At 44.5% G+C, this 22,839-nt stretch overlaps 1 protein-coding gene across 3 annotated transcripts in view; it reads left to right on the top strand.

Annotated features, from left to right (window-relative positions):
* NADSYN1 (NAD synthetase 1) overlaps positions 1–22,839 on the top strand; it is an 83,950-nt gene that overhangs the window by 7,915 nt on the left and 53,196 nt on the right. For 2 of the 3 annotated variants that reach the window (XM_060261525.1, XM_060261524.1), the window contains 8 exons: positions 2,096–2,149; positions 5,693–5,782; positions 7,055–7,106; positions 11,661–11,749; positions 15,301–15,418; positions 16,593–16,724; positions 17,178–17,252; positions 17,445–17,569. In XM_060261525.1, the coding sequence (XP_060117508.1) occupies positions 2,096–2,149; positions 5,693–5,782; positions 7,055–7,106; positions 11,661–11,749; positions 15,301–15,418; positions 16,593–16,724; positions 17,178–17,252; positions 17,445–17,569 (735 nt within the window). The remainder of the gene's footprint in view (positions 1–2,095; positions 2,150–5,692; positions 5,783–7,054; positions 7,107–11,660; positions 11,750–15,300; positions 15,419–16,592; positions 16,725–17,177; positions 17,253–17,444; positions 17,570–22,839) is intronic. The other variant, XM_060261526.1, reaches the window with a different exon arrangement.

Raw genomic sequence — 22,839 nt, 5'->3', positions numbered from 1 at the left:
AACACAACAGGTAGCTTGTACAGTTCTTTCAGCACCGGCTGAATGTGTTCCCATCGAGGGAGCCTCATTAACAGCCGCACTGCTGCATTCTGCACTAGCTGCAGTTTCTGAGTCCCATGTAGAGAGCATTACAGTGATCTATTCTTGAGGTGACCTTGGCATGGATTACCATTGCTAGGTCATCATGTTCCAGGAAAGGAGCCAACTGCCAAGCCCACCGGAGATGGAAAAAGGCAGATTTGGCAGTGGCTGCAACTTGAGCCTCCATTGTCAAAGAGGACTCAAGAAGCACTCCCAAGCTCTTGACTTTAGGGGCCGGTATCAGTGGCACCCCATCAAGAGTTCGTAAAGGGATTTCCCTTCCTGGGCCACCCCAATCCAAATAGAGAACCTCCGTCTTCGTCAGATTCAGCTTCAACTGAGAGGCTACGGCTTGAAGAGCCAGGTCTAGATTATCCGGGGTACAGTCGGACTGGCCACCCATTGTTGGATAGAGCTGGGTGTCATCTGCATATTGGTGACATCCCAGCCCATTCCTCCTGACAGTCTGGGCAAGGGGGCGCATATAGATGTTAAATAACATTGGGGATAGAACCACACCCTGTGGCACACCACATGTAAGCGGGTGCCTTCGGGATGATTCTTCCCCTATGACCATTCTTTGTCCCCGACCTTGGAGAAAAGAGGCCATACATTATGACCCATGGATCCCCATGTTGGCGAGGTGGCTAGGCAGTAGCTGATGGTCAACCTTATCAAATGCGGCCGACAGATCTAATAGCAACAGCACTGCTGAGCTGCCCCAATCCAAATGTCACCCCAATCCTATTTTGTAATGATTAAGCACTCACACCCATACACTATGTCTCTCACACCCTCCCCTCTTCACTCAGGCTTTATTATTTCAGCCTACACCAGTCACTCATCCATATTAACCCAAGCACTCCCACATCCACTTCTTATCACACATCCCACACTTTGTTAATTTTCTCTATTTTACGTTCATAGACAGCCACCTACAAAACTTTTCTATACAGTCCAATATCTCTCCTAGAAATTTTTTAAAAGTTCTCTAGATCCTCTGTCTTCTTTCTTCTCTCTTCTGTCTCGTCTCTTCTTCCTCCTTTGATTCTTCTCTTCCTGTCTTCTCACACCACTATAATTCCCAAATCGTCAGTTCATTTCACTTTTGCTTACGACCAGTCTGTCCCTTGCCGAGCACTGTCCATGTAAGAAAAAAAACCTGCTAGCACTCCAACACATTCATCCCAATTCAAAACAAAACAGAATACCAACTAAGGAAATTGCTTTGGCTACAAATTATGTCCATCCATCCAAAATGAAGAAATACATCCAAAATTCCACAGTTTGTACGTTGCTTACAAAGTCTATCTATTTGTACCAAGCCTTTAATCAAAGTCTGCTGCACCGTTGTCCTCCGTTCTCCATCTTCTCCGCCCTTCTCTCCTCGTCTGCATCATCTCGTCTGCACCAATTCTTAATATTCCATCTACTCAGTCAGCATTACATCCAAGTCCTAGTGCCTTCATAGAAATAAATATCAAAAGGTTCCAATTTACCTCGTTTAGAGAGTCTTTTTCGTTGTCTAAATATTTTCACTGCTGCTTCTCCTCACTGGCATTCACAGCTTCTCTGCCAATGCCGTCCGCAACAGCCTGGGCTTTGGGGTTTCAGGAGTTCAGAAGAGAACTGAGAGTTCCCATTCTTCTCTCCTCTTGTCCCCCCGCCTCGAGAACCCCCCAACCAGGGTCCTATCAATCTTCCTGCTTTAGGAGGCCCCGAAAACTGTGCAGTCGGCCCGTTCCCTGCAAGAGGGTTCGGAAATGCGTCTGCTACCACTGTGCCAAAACCGGAAACTCCCACTGCAACATCCTTTACTATGTGAAACAATCATACCAAATGACTAAAGGTGCAGCTTTTGTGTCAAGCACTGTATTTGGCAGTGATGAGTCTTCAGGTTATGAGTTGTTGAATGAAGTGCATGTACATGAGAAAACTATTATCTTGACTTGGTCATCTTAATTTATATAGGAATTGGGAATTTGCCATCTGATACTGTTTTGTATTTCCACAGGCCTGTTATGCATCGAAATGTTCGCTACAACTGTAGAGTGATTTTCCTGAACAAGTATGTAACTATGTCACATGGAAAATACTCTTTTAGGATGCTTGTGGCTGTTAACTTGCATTTTTTGTGTGTGTGTGTGTGTGTGTGTGTTAAGTGCTGTCAAGTCACTTCTGACTTATGGTGACCATATGAATTAATGACCTCTAAAAAGACCTATCCAGTCTTGCAAACCGGGGGCTGTGGCTTCCTTTATAGCAGGGTTTCCCAAACTCCCCCCCCCCCCCCATGGCCTGGTTATTTTTACACTTCTCCTTCGTGGTCCACTAAAATTTGGAGGTAAAGCCAGGAGACTTTGGGGGTGAAGCCGGGAGACAGGAAATGATGTACAAACAAGCCTAAAACTCTTGCAATATTTGGTTTAGGAAGGGTAGGAAAATAGTGGAATTTTGCAATGCAATTTAAAAAATAAAATATCTAGAAAAAGCACAAGGATTACACAGCAGAAAACTAAAAACATAAAATGCTCTCAGCCTGGGAAAACATGAAATGGCAGGGCATTTCAAGCTTCTCTCCCCCCACCCCAGGTCTACTCACATTAGCAATGGTGAGGAAGGAAAGAAGGAAGGAGAGAAGGCTGACAGAAAGAGAGAGAGAGGAGAAGGAAGGAAGGAAGGAAGGAAGGAAGGAAGGAAGGAAGGAAGGAAGGAAGGAAGGAAGGAAGGAAGGAAGGAAGGAAGGAAGGAAGGAAGGAAGAAAAGACAGGGGAAAAGACTGACAGAAAGAGAGGGGGGGAAGGAAGACAGGGGAAAAGACTGATTGACAGAAAGAGAAAAAGTGAGAAAGTAAGAAAAAAAGGAAAACATGAATTGGCAGGGCATTTCAAACTTCTCCCCCCCCCCCCCCGGGTCTACTCAGGTTAGCAATGGTGAGGGAGGGTGTTACAAGTTCCTTTCCTCATCCCAGCAGGCCTGGCGTGTGGGAGTAGGCCAGGTAGGCCGCTGCCTCAGTTGCCACCTGGCCGCGGGGGTGAAGGTTGGGGGCAGGCGCCCCCTCGCCATCCCCGTTCATGCCAATGGAGCTGCCTGGGAAGCAGCTGCCTGCACACTTCTTCCTCCGTTCTGAAGCAGCTTCTCAGGCAGCTGAGTCCCTCTGAAGGGAGTGGGTTGGGCAAGGGGCGGGCTGAGTGTTCTCGCTTGGACCGCCCCTTGCCCAGCCCCTCTGCCTCTTCAGAGGGACTCAACTGCCTGGGAAGCTGCTGCCCGCATGCTGTTTCCTCTGTTCCAAATCAGAACGAAGGAAAAAGCGTGCAGGCGGCTGCTTCCCAGGCAGCTCCCTTTGAAGGGAGCGGGAGGGCTGGGTGAGGAGCGAGCTGAGGAAGAACGCTCGGCCCACCCCTCGCCCAGTCCTCCGGCCCCCTTCAGAGGAAGCTGCTTGGGCTGCCTGGGCCAGCAGAGCACGCCAGCACGATAACGTTACTTTTGGTGACGTCATTGTGCCATGCATGCTGCGCACGCGTGATTTAAGTCCTTGGGAGGCAGGGTTCTACCTGGGGTGGCAGAACCTTTAGCACCGGGCCTGCATCCCTGCAAGCTGGGCAAGGAGGGAGAAGGCAGCAAGCCCAGAGGAGCAAAGAGCTGGAGTAAAAGCGCAGCGCTGTGATTCCTGAACCCTCTCTGCTTCACTATTTGGCGAGGGGGGAGGGGAAGCAAAGCAACGTGTGGAGAAGGGGTGCGGGATTGTTTGCAGGGAGAAGCCTCCGTTGGCCATCCTGCTGGGACTGCAGTAGGCCAGTGAGATTCCACTCGCTGTTGCGTTGGGAGGGGGAGCCCTGCTCAGCCCCTTCTCTGCTGCCCACTGCTTCAAAGGCTCCCTGGCAACAATTAAGGTTCAGAGGGAGCTGGCTGGGCTGCGGGCAGTGGCTGGTCTTTTTCCCTTCGCTCCCTCTGAAGCGGGGGAGAGACAGGACAGGAAGGGGCAGCGCAAGCGGGGACAGGGAAAGAAAAAGAAAGGAAATAGGAAGGAAGGAAAAGGGAGGGAAGGAGTGAAAGGAGAGACAAAAGGAAGAAAGAAAGAGAAAAGAAAGAACAGAAAGAAAGAGGATGGGAGCAACTCACCTTTAAAACTGCTAACTCTTGCCGCACAAGCGCCTCCTCCTCCCTTCCTTCCCCACTGCTGGTCAATTTCAGGCGGTGTAAAGTTTCCCCCACAACCACCTGATGGGAAGGAAGTGTGGGGGAGGGAGCAGCCATGCGCCCTTTCCAGGCATGGTCCGTTCGAGTTGCCGCCGGCCTGCCCCCATGCTGAGTTAGTGCTCAGCGCCATTTTTCCTGCTGATCAAGTGGGGGGGGGAGGCTTTACACAGCCTGAAATTGACCTGCAGTGGGGAAGGGAGGGAGGAGGAGGTGTGCAGGGGGGGGGGTGCGACGCCATGGGTGGGAGGCATGAGGGGGGGGTCAATGCGGGGGCGGCAAGGGGATGGGAGGCCCCGCATCCTGCCATTGAGGCCTGCATGGCCCAATGCCAGGTTGCAACCCTGCCATTGGGAAAAGCCACTTTATAGAGTCAATCCATCTCATGTTGGGTTGTCTTCTTTTCCTGCTGCCTTCAGCTTTCCCTAGCATTAAGGTCTTTTCCAGATCTTCTCATAATGTGACCAAAGTATGATAGCCTCAGTTTAGTTATTTTAGCTTAAAGGGGGAAGTTCAGGGTTGATTTGATCTAGAATCCACTTCTTTTTTTGGCGATCCATGGTATCTGTAAAACTCTCCTCCAATACCACATTTCAAAGCAGTCAACTTCCTTTTTGTCAGCTTTCTTCATTGTCCAAATTTCACACCCAAACATCGTAATGGAGACTGCTGTAGTATAAATTCTCTTGATCTTGGACGCCAGTGATAACATGCTTGAACTTAAGAATCTTTTCTAGCTCCTTCATGGCTGCCCTTTCCAGTTTCAATTTCCTTCTGATTTCTTGCTTGCATTTTCCATTTTTGTTGATGATTGAGCCAAGGAATAGAAAATTTTGAACATTTCAATATTTCCCCCTTCAACCTTAAAAAGGTAGTCCCCTGTGCAAGCACTAGTCATTTCCGACTCTGGGGTGATGTTGCTTTCACGTTTTCATGGCAGACCTTTTTACGGGGTTTGTTTGCCATTGCCTTCCCCAGTCATCTACACTTTCCCCCCAGCAAGCTGGGTCCTCATTTTGCAAAGTTGTGTAATTCCGCAGTAGTTATTACTTTTGTCTTCTTGATGTTCAGCTGTAATTCTGTTTTGTCACTTTCTTCTTCAGCCTTCATCAGTAGTTATTTCAAGTCTTAGCTGTGTTTTGCTAGTAATGTGGTGTCATCTACATATCTCAAATTGTTAATGTTCCTTCCTTCCTTTTTATTCCACTCTAATGTAAATCTAAACCAGCTTGCATTAAGTTGTATGTTTAATTTGCATTGTTTTCGTGGGAGAGCCAAAAACATTTAACACTCTGTTCCAATCCCTGGTCTAAAAAGTGCTTAACTTTGGCTGGGTTTTGCTCAAAGGACTTCTTTTTATGGTTTTATTGCTTTTCAAACAGTCATATATCTTTGTTAATTTTTTTAATGCAAGGAAAATCCTTCTGATAAGACCAAAGATGGCTTTGGCAAATACAGGAAACTACAGGGAAATGCGATGGTTCACTCCATGGAACAGATCACGGTAGGCTGTGTACTTCACCCTTTATCCTGTGATAACTATTCAAGATAATCAGGAGACCTTTGATGTTTCCCACTGCAGTCCTTCAGAAGGATTTGTTATGTCACGTGATATTACTCAAGCTTTTAAAAATGTTACATCAGTATATATAGAATTTCACAAGAGTTACACCTATGTATTGGATCAGCATCTTCTTTTCAGCATATGGTTACTGTGTTATAATGCTTTAGACTCGGGACCTGGAGTATAGATTGGTAGTGTAACACTGGTTGCTATTAGACTATGTTTCATTACATGCTTACATGTCTGCCTCTAAATCTGCAGGGGTAAGACAAATGCAAAACTTGTAAGCTGTAACTGTCCCTGAAATAGCCTGTGTATTCAGTCACTCTAGCATGATATTTTATGAGTATTCAATAACACTTGCATTGATAATTTCCTAAGCCATGTTTAGAAAGAGACCATGCTTACAAGAACGTATGGAAAGCAAAAGTACAGGCTAAAGATGAAGGGCACACCACTCTGGCCTGATAATTGCTTGCTCCATAGCAGCATGGTATACATGAGCTGCTGGAAACTGCAATGTGTAATTAAGCTGCCCCATCCCGCTAGCCAGCACAGCTCTCATACCTGCACTTGCATTCTGGAAGCTGAGGGAAAAGGACAAAAGAGGCAAAGTGAAGGTAGAGAGGGCCCATGATACTGTAACATCATCAGTCCTACATAGGAAGAGCCAAAGATGGGTCATGGTGGAGTTATACTTTCTGTCATCAGTGGAGCTTTCTGCTCGAGTAACCCTTGCATGACAACAGGCTTGGCTAGCCTGGATGAGTGTGATGTGTGAGTGAGATTTGATCGCATGTGGTTTCAATAAGGCTTCATTAAAATAATCCTTTACTGGGACTCCCCTTTTGTCTACTGCTGATGCAGGATCCATGAGGCCCTCCTTCTGTCCAAGGGCCAGGTAAAGAAGACCCAGGTGCAACCCTGTACCTGACATAGGGGCTTGATTTTGCTGCTTTTGTAGTACTGCAGAACTGGGGGAAGGGAAAGAAATTATTAAGCTTCTGGCAAGCTACAAAAGTTTCTTTATCTTAATGAGTCGCAAGGTGAAACAGGACTGTGTTAAACCTTTGATACAATGGTACTGTTTGGCTAGTTTGTGAGAGATACAAAATTATCATTATAGAAGGAGTCTCATTGATGATTCATGGTGATTTTAACATTTAGTATATTAATTTATTTTACTTATTTGTTGCATAATTTGCTCTCTAGGCAGGTGGAAGACTATTTTCTTCCTAGAATGATACAAGAAATAACAAATCAGGTAAGGTGTTGTCTGTCCTGATATTAGCATGTTTCATTTTCAGCAGTACAGTATATGCAGGTTACTTAGATAAGACATCAACATGAAATCCTATATAGTTTAGACTAGAATAATTCTGCGTATGATTGCACTGTAAGTTGCTTAATGCATATTTGATTTTTATCCAACTCATCCTTTAAGAAGTTCAAGATGGTGTATGTCTCCACCTCATGACATGCCAGATCTTATTTTTGGCATGGGGATTAATGTGGATCTGGTGGCCACAAATGTGGTCCCATGGTCAGATCACTTTGCCCTGGAGGCCTGGCTAGGCACTCCTAGCCCTCCCTGTTTAGATGGTGAGCAGATTTATACTCACCTTTGGAGCCTGATGGTCCCAATCAGGTTCAAGAATGCTCTGTGGAATCCGATGCCCCCTAGTGATTTGTTAGATGAGCTGGTGCAGGACTAGCATAGCCAGCTCTCTGAGGCCATCGATGAAATCGCCCCCCGGGTTCCCTATCCATTCTCTTACTAAGTTAGCTCTATGGTACACCTCGGAGCTACTGAAGATGAAGCGAGAACTGATACATACTGATGTTATTGATACATATTGATGTTATACTGGTCCTGATAGGGTTTTTTTTTTACTTTTAGGACCTAAACTGGAAGGTACATATTTGCAATATTATTATTTGTTATATGTGTAATTGCTACTGACATAAGGCCAGATACATTTGTGGTCTTCCAAAAAATTGTGTTATTCATTTCCATATTGGAACACTCCATTTTGGGTCCTATATTAATAGTTTGGGTAAGGCAAACCACCCTGTAAAAAAGTCTGCCATGAAAACATTGTGGAAGCAACGTCACCACAGGGCATTACCTTCACCTTTATAAATTGTTTATTGATTTACAAGGGTAAAAGGGACTTCGTTGTATGTTGAAATTTGTACTATTTGACCTCTGAAGAAGGCCTCTGCAGGCCAAAGCATGTCAGGCCATATATGTTTTTGTAATAAATGTGTGCTTTTGTCTATAACTATTGATGTTTTTAATTTTTGACTCCTTACTAGTATTCTAAACTTCCTTTGGAGGTTTTTGCTTGGTTGGTTTAGTTTCTCTTCCCCTCTCTTTGTGGGGGCACCATTGGTGCCAGTGCTGAATGTGAGGAGTCTCGGGATGATGCTGGACAGCATGCTCTCTATGGAGACCCAGGTCAGTTTGGTTGCCAGATTGGCCTTTGGCTAGTCAGGCAACGGTTCCCTATCTCACCCCCCGGGACTGAGCTACAGTAATCCATACAATGGTCACTTCCAGACTGAATTACTGTAACTAGCTCTGTGCTGGGCTACCCTTGAACCTGAAATTGCAGCTAGTGCAGAATGCAGTGGCATGCTTGCTGATAGTGATTCACATTCTGCCAGTGCTGCACCAACTGCAATGCCTGCTGATCAAATACTGGATCCAGGTCAAGGTTATGGTTTTGACCTTTAAAGCCTTATCAGCTTGAGACCATCATACCTGCAGGACCATCTCTCTCCATATGAACTCTGGAGAGATTTACGCTTTACTGACCAACGCTTCCTGGTGATACCTGGCCCAAGGAACGATAACTTAGCCTCAAGCAGGGCATGGAATTTTTCAGCCCATGCCCCAACATGGTGGAACACACTCCTATCCAAGATCAGGGCACTGTGGGATTGATTACATTTCTGCGAGGCCTGTAAAATAGTGCTGTTCCACCAGGCCTTTGGCTCAGACAGCAAATGTTCAGTATTCTGGCCTCCTCTGTTTTTTGCCCCTTCCCTAGTGCCCTGCTGCTCCCAGTATTATTTTGGATACTGGAGTTTCTTGGGGTACCTGTACCCATCTTACAGGAGGCACAGGTTTTCTGTTATTATCTCCTGCTGCCATCCATTGTTTTGTTTTATTATTTTATGGATTTTATATTGTAAGTCACCCTGAGGTCACTTGTGGGATAAGGTGGGGTATAAATTTAACAACAACAACAACAATAATAATACCCTCTGCCCTTTATCCTCAAAGCAACATGAAGTAAGTCAGGCTGTATGTTACTACTCCAGGGTCACCCAGTGAGCTTCATGGCAGAGTGGTGGTTTGCACCTGGATCCCCCTAGTTTAATCCTCTAATCCAGGGGTGTTGAACTCCTTTATTATGAGGGCCAGATCTGACATAAATGAGACCTTGTCGGGCTGGGCCAGGCCGGGCCATGTGTGTACCTATTTAAGATTAGGTAGTAGAGATATAAACTTCATAAAGGACACAGACGAACACAATTAAAGATTTTTTTAAAAAACTAAAACATGCCTAAAACGCTAGCACTCATTGGCCTTAAGGGTGCTTTCCTTTGTATTTCTCCCATGGGATCCAGAAAACTGGGCAAAGGAAACTTTTTTGGGGGGGAGCCTCAGCCAATAGAAGGAAGAGAGGTTTGGCTCAGTAGCTCTGAGGTGCGATTGAGAGAGCCTGGAAAAATGAGCTCTGCCTCCCTCCCTTCCTCCCCAAGGGAGGAGACTCAACCAAAAGAGAAAACAGAAGTTTTGCTCTGTAGCTTCTGTGCAATTAAGCAAGCCTTGCAAAGCAAGCTGTTATGCAGAAGGAAAGCAAGAGAGAGGGAGAAGGTAGCAGATGACAGCCAGTTGCTCGAGGGCCTGATTTGGCCCCTGTACTGCATGTTTGACACCTCTGCTCTAACCATTATACTGCATTGGCTCTCTTTTGCTGACTGTTCCATCTTGTTCACAAGGGATGGAAAGATCCTATCCCATGCCTGTTCAGTGACTGCAACTGCATAGTCAACATGTCATTGACAAGGATGTCATGCTTGACTTTGCTAGGCATATATGTCTATATCCCTACTTTTTCATATCTGCAGGGAAGGCATGTCCCATTTCTTAAAGAACTGCAAGGGGGCATCTGTTTTGTGGTGACTCCTACAAAGGAACACTTTGCTTGTGGAAGGACATTTGGCTTCTTCTCTGCTGGTGTTTAATCAAAAGATGGTGCTTTCAGTAGGTTGTTTAAGTTTGTTTTCCTTCCAGTTGGTTTTTTTTGCTGATACCTCAAAAGAGAGCCTTTGCAGATGTTCTACTTGCTCTAGATTAGGCATGTCGAACTCATTTGGTATGAGGGCCAGATCTGACATAAATGAGACCTCTTTGAGCCGTGCCATGTGTCTCATAAAATGTAATGCCAGGTAGCAGAGATATAAACTTTATAAAGGAGACAGACAAACACAATTGAAGATTTTGTATCTCTCCCGTATGATCAAGGGAACTGGGAAAAGGAAACTCTGGCTCTTTCCCTCCCTCCCCAGAGGATGAGGAAGGGGCAGAGCCTCAGCCAATATAAGCAAAAGAGGCTTGGCTCAGTAGCTCTGCTATGTGATTGAGAGAGCCTGGCAAAGGAAGCTCTCCCTCCTCCCCCTCCTCCCCAAGGGAAAGCCAATGGAAAAAAAGAGGCTTTCTTCTGAAGCTCCTGTGTGATTGAGCAAGCCTGGTAAAGCAAGCTGTGACAAAGAAGGAAGCAAGAGAGAGGGAGAAGAAAGCAGCCTTGCTTGCGGGCCTGATAGCAACCCTCTAGGGGCCTGATTTGGGCCCTGGGCCGCACATTTGACATCCCTGCTCTAGAGCCAGGGTTAAGAGATCAAAAGCAGGCCTTGTTTTTGCACTTTTCATAGCATCCCTGTTGGCATTGACAGTTTTTCAAAATTTTGTTGGCACCAAATCTTGATACCAAATTGAATTATGGTTAATGCCAATCAAGATATGAGATAAACTAAAAAGCTTGGTTAAAATAAAACCCTGGTTAGCATTAACTGTGGTCAGATTGGTACAACATAGCTTGCAACTGACTTGACTAGACCAATGAGAGAAGAGTAGGTAAATTCACACATGAGAGGAGAAGGGCTGTTGGAAGAGCCTATGCTGTGTCATGACCCACTTGTGATCCCTATACTCTGGTTAAGAAATAGAGAACATTATCTCTGAACATAGAGGAGAGCAATTTAGTGTTTTCCCCTATTAAGGCTTCTGATATCTTTCTGATGTACTAATGATTGTATTTAGCTTTCTAGTATGCTTGAATTACAAATCCAATTGACTTAAAGTGTGATTTTAGATTATGCTAGGAGAGTTCAAATCAGGTTACTGTGGTGCAAATGATGCGTTCTATCCTATGAACTGCTGGCACAACACACTGGTGGAAATAGATGTTCTCATAAAAGTGCTGATGACAGAAGAGGGCAAAGGGGATGATTTTACCTCACTTCCCTCTGCTACCCCATCCTCTGTGGTTTTTTTGTCCACAGCTATATCAGTAATGAGGTTTTCAGGGGTCAAAGGGGCTGCTGCTGAGAGAAGGAAAATGCGAAAAAGATCTGCATCCCCTGGTATCTTGCACTTCTGATTAATAAAATACACACTATTGCATGGTATAATTGTATAATTTATTATATTGTTTGCCAAGTATTGTTATTACTATTGCTCAGTATTTCTGTGTTACTGGATTGTAGATTACTGGGTTATACACACTATCTTTGCTTATCTTAGGAAACTGTTCAATTTGGAGATGCAGTACTGGCAACATTAGATACCTGCATAGGGAGTGAAATATGTGAAGAACTGTGGACACCAAACAGGTAAGACAGGGATAAACTAACATGGCAACATTTGTAGAACTGGTTCAAAACTTCTGTAGATTGAATATTCTATAAAAACTGATGGGTTTTCTATGTAAAATAATGTTACAAAAGGCATATCTGAAAAATCAATACCATGGCAATATGTAGAAGAGATTGTCTATATTATTTTTAGATGTTTTTACTCTTGGGATTTCTGTGTTCAAGAAAGCCCTTTATATTGATTATCAGTGCATTCCTAATAATGCTTTTGTAACAGGCTTTTTCTGTCAACTGAGGGGGAACCACACAGCCTTGTATGTTTTTGAGGGGACTAGGTTTGTTTTAAACTATAAACCTTCTCAGTTATCAGGTGTTGTAGTGTATAGGCTTTTGGTTCACTGCTGTAGGGCAAGTTTTGTGGTGAGCAAATAGGATACAAAGATCACTGAGCCAGGAATTTCATATAAGCAACACAGAATATTTATTTATTTATGGGATGGTTTCAAGGAACAGATTAGCAGCACAAGTCTCCAGGCAGACAAAGAAGAAACCCAGCTGAGTCACATTGTTTTAAACTAGTTGGCTTCAGATAGTAGTTTGAATTTTCTTTAGTACTTTCAGGCATAAACCAGCTTTTACTGACTAGCCACTAATTTGGATCCTTTCACACACACAGGATTCTACCAACATAAGCCTGCCGTTTCCCAAGAGTCAAATTAAATGGTACAAGGTCTGCTTGTTATTAGAGAAAGGCCTAACAATCAGGTACTTCATTCTGTCTCAAAGACAGAGCTAAACCGCTCTGCTACACTGCCAAGCACAGTAACTCTTCATTCTGTCTGCTCCTTAGCTGAGCCAAACCTGAGCTCTCACTGCTCTCTCCCTGAGGCAGAACTGAACTAAACTTGTACTGTGTTTCCATGCAGCATTCCACCCCCTACTGAAAGGTGATTGGATGCTATAGCAGCACTCCCATAGGCTCAGCTGAATGGCTGGTTTTTCCCTCCCTTCAGGGGTGGGACAGCCTCCTGTCTTTCACGGCTTTCCTGGGCATAAGCCCCCCTGAATAGATCTGTCATAAGAACATAAGAGAAGCAATGTTGGATCAGGCCAATGACCCATCCAGTCCAACACTCTGTGTCACACAGTGGCCCCCCAAAGATTATATATATATATATACACACACATATATATACACACTGTGGCTAATAGCCACTGATGGACCTCTGCTTCATATTTTTATCTAACCCCCTCTTGAAGCTGGCTATGCTTGTAGCTGCCACCACCTCCTGTGGCAGTGAATTCCACATGTTAATCACCCTTTGGGTGAAGAAGTACTTCCTTTTATCCGTTTTAACCCAACTGCTCAGCAATTTCATGGAATACCCACGAGTTCTTGTATTGTGAGAAAGGGAGAAAAGTACTTCTTTCTCTACTTTCTCCATCCCATGCATAATCTTGTAAGCCTCTATCATGTCACCCTGTAGTCGACGTTTCTCCAAGCTAAAGAGCCCCAAGCGTTTTAACCTTTCTTCATAGGGAAACTGTTCCAACCCTTTAATCATTCTAGTTGCCCTTTTCTGCACTTTTCCCAATGCTATAATATCCTTTTTGAGGTGTGGTGACCAGAATTGTACACAGTATTCCAAATGAGACTGCACCATCTATTTATACAGGGGCATTATGATACTGGCTGATTTGTTTTCAATTCCCTTCCTATTAATTCCCAGCATGGAGTTGGCCTTTTTTATTGCAATCACACACTGTCTTGACATTTTCAGTGAGTTATCTACCACGACCCTAAGATCTCTCTCTTGGTCAGTCTCTGCCAGTTCACACCCCATCAACTTGTATTTGTAGCTGGGATTTTTGGCCCCAATGTGCATTACTTTGCACTTGGCCTCATTGAACCTCATCTGCCACATTGATGCCCACTCACCCAGCCTCAACAGTTCCCTTTGGAGTGCCTTACAATTCTCTCTGGTTCTCACCACCCTGAACAATTTAGTGTCATCTGCAAACTTGGCCACTTCACTGCTTACTCCCAACTCCAAATCATTTATGAGCAAGTTAAAGAGCATGGGACCCAGTACTGAGCCCTGCGGCACCCCACTGCTTACTGTCCTCCACTGCGAAGACTGCCCATTTATACTCACTCTGTTTCCTATTAATTAGCCAGTTTTTGATCCACAAGAGGACCTGTCCTTTTACTCCATGACTCTCGAGCTTACTAAGGAGCCTTTGATGAGGAACTTTATCAAAAGCTTTATCAAGGATTTTGAGTACAACTGCTTAGGATTGCTCTTTATGCTGGTACACAATGTTTTTAGCCACTTTGGAGCTCCTAGAGGCTGCGGTTTTGTAGGATCACGTAACTCCACTGACATTGACTTTCTCCAAATTGGTGCTTGGAGTCAGCTGGATTTTCATACTTTTTCCTCAAAGTACTTGAAGATTGAGAGGCTGTGAGTGGAGGATACCATGTAAGACTGCTGCCAAAGCTGGAGCGCTTAAAATTTAAGGGCATAATCCTACAAATGTCAAAGTTATGGCAGAATTTTCATTTAAGTGGTTAATGTGCATCTGAGCTGTACCACCGCTCTGTGAGGGAGAGAGATTGAATCACTGAATGGTCCATCGTTAAAAAAATTCCATGTGGAAACCAGCATGTGTATGAATCTTCCCCTTGCCTCCAGTGGAATATTTGATTAAGTGTGGCAATGCCTTCAGTCTGAAATGGTTTACCAAACCTCATTGTACGGCTTACAGTAGGACTTAGTTGTTCATCTTTGCTGAATTGTGATTGGGATATAAAGTTAGCCAGAAAGCATAATGTAAGCTATGGAATGCTAGTCTGTAGCACTGGTGCCCAAAGGTTGCTTGAGACTCCTAAGCTTGTCTTTTACCTGGTTCTGAGCATTATAGGCAAAGCTGATATTTGTTCACATTGTCAGGTTCTGCTGATTATGACTTGCTTACCAATTATTCTTGTATGCTTTTTGGGGAATCTTGAATCTGACTTGTATGTAAATAGTTTAAACTAAATAATAAATAAAACTGCATCAAGGCATGGGGGCACTATTTGCTTTGATGAATACAGTACCATGTATCAGATTTTGGACTTGACTTCTGGTGATTGTGCCAAAAAGGTTGGCAACCAGTGCCGTTGACATTTCCAGATAGAGTTTTCATTCCATGAAGCTGGGCTGGCTCTGTTGGTAGAGCTATCTAGATTAGTGTAACTGATGTTGCTGAAAGATTAAAAAAACTGCCTCCAGTTCAATGCATCAAGCAGTTAGAAAATGCAACTTTTATTTTAACCAAGATGGATAGCTGTTTAGAATGTCTATAGCAGCAGAAAAGAGTAGGAATCCAGTAGCACCTTAAAAACTAGCAAAATTTGTGGTAGGAGATGCCACTCTGAAGAAGTGGCATTTGAGGTATCTGAAGAAGTGAGCAGTGACTCATGAAAACTCACACCATACCACAAATTTATTTTAGCCAAGTTGCTCTCCTTGGGTTAAGTCTAATTGATGGCACTGTTTATTTTTGTTTGCTCAATTTATCAGTCCCCACATTGAAATGGGAATTGATGGAGTGGAGATCTTCACCAATTCTTCTGCAAGTCATCATGTATTAAGGAAAGCTCATACGCGAGTGGACTTGGTAAACTCTGCAATGACAAAGGTATGTCTTTCTGGGAGTTTTTCCTCCAGTTTTTTAGTCTGCTTTGATTGTAAGTGGCAGCCCAGTTCCATAGTATTATCTTTTATATATTGGAGTCTAATTCTGGACTCTGTCAAACCAAAGGAAACTATAGCTTTGTAATTCCATTAATTTTGTCTTTAGGAAGATTATCAGTTTTCATGGTCTTGGGTAGTGAAATGATTGTATTGCAAACCAAGTCAACCTCTAGCCTCTGCATAGGATCCAACTTTGTATAGTGTTGCATTGTAAGGTAGTATTACACCCTTTATACAGTGAATGTGTTGACATAGCACAGGTATCCACAACCTTGCTGACCCTTTTTGAATATTGAGAATAGATGGTAGGATCCACAGCAATATGGCTGCCATGGAGTGATGGTGGTGAAACCAATCACAAATGGCTGCCATGCAGGCTGAGTCTGATCACAAAATTTTGGGATACTGCACAAAATGTTAGCAGATTTCAAGCTGATCATCCTCATCAGCCATTTCCAAATAGGTACTTTCTCCTGAAGCAAAGATGACGGCTCCTGGGCACTTCTATCTGTCTGTCTGTCTGTTTACATTTCTATCCCGCCCTTCCCAAAACGAGCCCAGGGCAGGTCACATCAATAAAACAATTACATAACTTTAAACAGCCAGCTAAAAACAATCAGACAATCTGAAGGACTTCCTGCCACAATGAGGTGGACGAAAGCAAGGGATGGCTCTTTGTTTTAGGGAAGAATCAGGTAGATCTCAGGCAACACAGCAGTGAGTGCCATGCTGCCCACTGGCAACATGTTGGAGATCACTGACATATAAGGCTGGTGGGAGCAGGGTGAGGCAGGAGTTTCCCAGGGTTGTTCACTTTTCAGAAGCTGAAGCACACCTGTAGGTGAGAGCATGTAATTTTACTTTTAGATCTTGCCAAAATGCTTGCCGAAATGTTGGAACCATACAATCCAAAATATTAGTGATGAGTTTTTGAGCTTGCTGCTACTGAGTATATTGGCATAGGTCTCAAGAACTGTGTTTTCAAGACTTATTAAAATTTAGCCATAATACTTAATTTTCAGTCAAAAGGCAGCTCTCTTACAATAAAATGGCAATAGATAGATACTATTCAATCTGCAATGCATGTGTTTTGATGTATGTTTGATACTGTTTTATAGAACGGTGGGATATATATCTTGGCTAATCAGAAGGGCTGTGATGGTGATCGCCTGTATTATGATGGTTGCGCAATGATCTGTATGAATGGAGCTACTGTTGCTCAAGGACTTCAGTTTTCTTTGGATGATGTGGTAATGGATATACATGGGTATTATATTAGAGAATACTAGAGATTTTTAAAAGAACATGACTCCTTATTAGGGCTAGTGTATAATGGGAACTTTAGTTATCCTGTGGCCACCATCAATGAGAGGCAGGGTGGTGTAGTGGCTAGTGCTGAATTTTGGCTGGTGAAACCCAGGTCCAGGTCCCTGCTCAGTCATGAAGCTCACTGAATGACTTTGGGCCAGTTGCTGTCTCTCAGCCTAACATGCTTCTCACTGTTGATGTGAAGATGAAATGGGGAATGAACCAATGTACTCTGTCCTGAACTTCTTGAAGGGCAGGAGAAAAAATGTGATAGACTGAGCAGTGGGTCTGCTTCCATGTTAAAAATGTGCTAGGAGCAACACCACTGCCAATAGAGACAAATCCTAGCAAAAAGTTTTTTAAAAACTCAGTACTGATACTTCTGTTTTTCTCAGGAGGTCTTGGTTGCCACACTTGACTTGGAAGATGTCCGAAGTTACAGGGCAGAAATATCATCTCGAAATTTAGCAGTAAGAATTTCTTGTCTGTATTTTGTCATATCTTTGTTCATGTATTTAACTAGGTATGTGGTAGGACTCGTTATAAAACCAAAACTAAAGAATTTAATGATATGGTGGATTCCAGAGTAAATGAAGACCTAAGAATACTTCTATGGATAAATCCTGCTGTTCCTTATGTTTTCTCAATTTTATGTTGTTTAGGCAAGCAAAGCAATTCCTTATTGCAGGATAAAAGTAAATTTTGCTCTCTCATGGTCTGACAACATAAGCACACCTACAAGTGAGCCAATTCAGTGGAGGTATCATAGTCCAGAGGAAGAGATCAGGTAGGTGGAAATTTGGCAACAGGCAGCCCATTCTTATCCCCTGCTGTAGATGTTATGCAGTGAACAGACATGCTTCCCAACTGCTTCTGTAGCATGCTATGTAAGGCAAGACAGCAGAGCAAGAGGGCCTATAATAATGTTCTTTTTGCCTATAATAACAGGAACAAATCTTTCTGCACCACTCAGTTATCACAAGACCCAGCCCTTTGGCCTCAGGGAATCCCGTGGGAGGCACCATAGTCAGTAAGCAAGTAGTAAAAACTGGGCAATGAGCACCCATACATTTCTTCTTACAGCTGTTATAATATGGGCAGACTTATTCTCTCACAGCTACTGAAGCAGTCTGTGAACAGCTCTTTGCCTCTAACATGGGGGACAGAGGTCCTAGCTATACCACTTAGTTGAAAGGCTGAATTGGGAACTGCTGGGTGCTGTGGACCTCATATCTTTGTGTAATACTTCTGTGTCCCCCCAGTTATATAATGAATTAGTGTAAGCAATGAGAGTATGTCCTAGGAATCTTCTTGTGGCATCAGTGCCAGGGGTTTTGTGCATCATTGTCTGCTCTCTCTATGGCATGCATATTAGAACATGGTACATCTAGTTTAGTTTCTGCAATGCTTTTGCTTCAAGTGCTCCTATGCCATTCACTGGATTGCTAATATTTATTTATTTGTTTGTTTATAAATAAATCAAATGTATGGATCACCCAGTCCCTAAGTTCACAGGGCTCTGGGCAGTATACAACAGTAAATAAAATACAATATAAACATATGATTTTAAAAACAGTTCCCAGTGTCCATAAGTCAGATTTTAAGTTAGTGTTGGACTGTGTTGCAGCTTTGCAGGCAGGGTAGGGAAGACGCCAAGAGAAAAGAAAAGAAGGGGAAAAGGAGAGGGAGCCAGCCATGGTAAAAGCCATCACTGTCCTCAACCAAAAGCTATTGAAGACAGCCATGTTTGTTGCTATCCACACTATATTTTTTTCAGTGCTATTATTGGTGCCCTCTTTTCATAAAATGGTAGAGATTATTAGCAAATAGTGGTCCAGGTCTTATATTATTTTTGTGCTATGTGGACACATTCTCTCTTAAGGGGGTATAAACAAGCAGGAACAGGTCCAGAGGAGGGTGACAAAGATGGTGAGGGGTCTGGAGACCAAGTCCTGTGAAGAAAGGTTGAAGGAGCTGGGCATGTTTAGCCTGGAGAGAAGGCGGCTGAGAGGTTATATGATCACCATCATCAAGTACTTGAAGGGCTGTCATATAGAGAAGGATGTGGAATTCTTTACTGTGACCTCAGAAGGTGGGACCAGAACGAATGGGTTGAAATTAAATCAAAAGAGTTTCCATCTCAACATTAGGAAGAACTTCCTGACTGTTAGAGCGGTTCCTCATTGGAACAGGCTCTCTTGGGAGGTGGTGGGCTCTCCTTCCTTGGAGGTTTTTAAACAGAGGCTAGATGGCCATCTGACAGCAATGAAGATCCTGTGAATTTAGGGGGAGGTATTTGTGAGTTTCCTGCATTGTGCAGGGGGTTGGACTAGATGACCCTGGAGGTCCCTTCCAACTCTATGATTCTAGGGTATGTTTTGCCCAATCAGGATTGTCACATTTTCTTGTGAGAGCATTAATTCTATATTTGTTAACTATAAATATATTTGCTATAACTATATTTACTAAACCATAAACAATTTGCTAATGTAATTTTGTCCCAAATTGTATTTTTAATTCTTTAGAAAAGGATAAACAGGAGCTCTAAAACTCCTGATCTATTTCCTTTTATTTTATGTAACTTCATTCTATTTAATCTTATAGGGCAGGGGTGTTGAACTCAGGAGGGCCAGATTTGACACACATGGGACTTTGTGGGACCGAGCCATGTGTGTCATACAATGTTTTGGCAGATAGTGGAGATATAAACTTCATAAAGGATACAGATAAACACAATTAAAGACATTATTTTAACTTAAAATACAAACAAGTTTAAAACTCTTGTGACATGTTGTTTAAAATAGAAAGGTGGGGGAGTACTGAGATTTGACAATGCATTTTTAAAAATAAAATATGAAGAAAAAGCACAAAGATAGCAGCTGAAACTAAAAATATAAAGTGCTCTGAGCCTGGGAAAATGTGAAATGGTTAGGTATTGCAAGCTTCTCCCCCCCTCCGGCCTACTCAGATTGGCAATGGCTCTCTCTAGTATAATATTCCCCTTTGGATGTGGGCTCCCAGGTTAGAGTACTCATTAGGCAGCAGTTCATTCATCAGAGACAAGCTGGCTCAAAGGAGTAACCCTTTATTTTCAAGGAGTTTCAACTGGCCATAAATGCGGCAAAAAGCTGCAAAATGCAGCCTTAGGCCAGTCTTAGTACATTGCAGCACAAAGTTGCAAGGAAAACTCGGAATGGATTTCCCTTTAAAATCTGTGGGTGCATAGATCTCAATGGGAAATCAATTCCGTGTTTTCCTTGCAGCTTTGCAAGCCTAGAAGCCAGCAAAGACAAGGCAGAAGAAGCTGAAATGTCTTCTGCAGTATGGGAGCTTCAAAGAGTGAGGACAGGAGGGGGAGGGGGAGGAGAAAAGAGCCCCGGGGGCCTGATTAAAGCTCTGGGTGGGCCGGGTGTGGCCCATGGGCTGGGAGTTTGACACCCATATATAGAATTGATTAGACTCAATCAAATAACCTGACTAATATATTATAATGTGGGGGGGAGAGGTGGGCTCCCTCTTGGGTATCCTGCCCCCCCCAGGGAAAGTGTATGCGCAATACATAGCCTCTCCTTTCCCGGTGTAGTGAACGCCGCGTGGTCACTGTTCAGCTATGCCTGGCAGATGGTCACTGCAATGGCCTCTCCTGCATTACTGCATCCATGGCAACACCTTCCCGCTGGTCCCCCCCGTTTCTCACAGAGTTTGCCACGTCATGGTGCGACCGAATGTCCGGCGGTATAACCGGATGGGCAGGCTGGGCTCACCAACCTCGCCAGCCAAGAGAAGGAAAACTCTAACATCAAACCCGGGCAGATAGAGCTCGTTAATGTAACACCTACCACCTGGAGGACTTGCTGCCGGCGTCCCGGCTTACTGGGCCATGGCAGATGACCCCAAGGTGAAAGGGTGGAGCCAGTACTGCGCACACCTAAAAATTCCTCTGCGCAGCCTGAAGGGCATATCCACATCCACAACCCACAACACACCAAGTCCTGCAGTGATGGGCAAGGGGCAAAACGGCAGGTGGAAGATGCCACTGGAAGCCGCAGTCCTGATCCTGCATGTAGGCGGTTCAGGGTATTGGTCGCCTGATGCTGACCCGGAGACGAAAGCATTTTTCGGCAGCACCCTGAACGACCCAGCAGCCTTATCTAGGGACAGCACTGCTTGCTCCATATGGAGAGGGGCCTAGAAAAGGTGGCCTAAACAAAGCTCGTCTCCCCCACCCCAGTTGGCTAGCCGCGGTCAACGGGCATCCTTACTTGCGGTCAAAAAATAACAACAAAGAAAAGGCATGCACCTGCCTTACAAAGTGTGCAAAGACTAAAGCTTGCGTGTTGGAACATCAGAACCATGCTTGACACAGTAGACAGTGGTCACCCTGAACGACGCTCTGCTCTAGTTGCCCACGAACTTCTCAGGTTGAATATTGACATAGCAGCTTTCAGTGAGGTCCGTTTCCCTGAGGAAGGTAGTCTTCAAGAACATGGTGCTGGCTATACCCTCTACTGGTCGGGTAAGTCAAAGGCTGAGAGCCGCCTTTCTGGCGTTGGCTTCATGGTCAGGAACTCCATTGCCTCCAAACTCGAAAACCTGCCAACAGGTCACTCAGATCGCATCATGTCCATGCGCCTCCCACTTCAAAACAAGCAGCATGCAACACTCTTCAGTGTGTATGCCCCAACCCTTCAAGCAGATCCTGCAGAAAAGAACAAGTTCTATGCTGATCTATGCAACCTCGTACGGAAGACCCCTACAGAGGACAAGGTGATCATCCTTGGCGACTTCAATGCCAGAGTAGGTAAAGACTCGGAAGCCTGGAAAGGAGTGCTTGGCAAACACGGCATTGGCAACAGCAATGATAACGGGCGCCTCCTGCTAGAATTCTGCATGGAGCACCAGCTCACCATCACCAACACTATCTTTCAGCAGAAGAACAGCCTGAAGACAACCTGGATGCACCCACGGTCCAAGCACTGGCACCTTATTGACTACATTCTGGTGCGCCAGAGAGACCTTCGAGATGTCTTACACACCCGAGTAATGCCCAGTGCGGAATGTCATACGGATCATCGTCTTGTACACTGCAATCTCCGTCTTCACTTTAAACCCACACCCAGGAGAGGAGGTATCCCTCGGAGGAAGCTTCAGGTTGGCAGCCTTCAGTCAGCCTTCCAGGCAAAACTCCAGTCAAGAATTGAGGACCCAAGTTGCCCCACAGACCCTTTTCCAGAAGCACTCTGGGAACACCTAAAAACTACCATCCTGTTGATCTCTGAAGAAGTCCTCGGGTTCTCCACAAGGAAGAACAAGGACTGGTTTGACGAGAACCATCAAGAGATCCAAGAATTACTAGCGAAAAAGAGATCTGCCTACCAAGCACATCTTGCTCAGCCCTCCTGTTACGGGAAAAAAGCAATCTTTCGCGCTGCATGTAGCAACCTCCAGCGCAAGCTTCGAGACATTCAGAACGAGTGGTGGACCAAGCTTGCAGAGAGAACCCAGCTGTGTGCAGACACTGGTGATTTAAGAGGGTTCTACGAAGCCCTGAAGGCAGTATATGGCCCATCATATCAAGCTCAGAGTCCCTTGCGTAGTGCAGACGGCCAAGTGCTCCTCACAGACAAGGCATCCATACTGAACCGGTGATCGGAGTATTTTCAGGTTCTCTTCAGTGCCAACCGCGTAGTTCAAGATTCAGCAATCCACCTCACCCCACTTCAACCAGTGAAAACAGAGTTGGATGAGATCCCCACCCTAGAAGAGACTGTTAAAGCCATCAAGCAACTGAAAAGTGGCAAGGCAGTGCGAGTTGATGGAATCCCACCAGAGATCTGGAAGCATGGGGGCACAGTACTACATAGCACACTTCACAAAGTACTTGTCACCTGCTGGGAACAAGGCAAATTACCACAGGACTTTCGCAATGCAATCATCATCACTCTATACAAGAACAAAGGGGGAAAGTCAGACTGCTCCAACTACCGGGGGATAACCCTGCTCTCCATCGCAGGCAAAATCCTTGCCAGAATACTCCTGAACAGACTGGTGCCCACC

The sequence above is a fragment of the Heteronotia binoei genome, chromosome 21 (genome assembly GCF_032191835.1).
Source record: "Heteronotia binoei isolate CCM8104 ecotype False Entrance Well chromosome 21, APGP_CSIRO_Hbin_v1, whole genome shotgun sequence".
NCBI classification, from domain to species: Eukaryota; Metazoa; Chordata; class Lepidosauria; order Squamata; family Gekkonidae; genus Heteronotia; species Heteronotia binoei.
The sequence above is the reverse complement of the archived record's forward strand: the minus strand, read 5'-3'. Positions and strand labels throughout refer to the sequence as shown.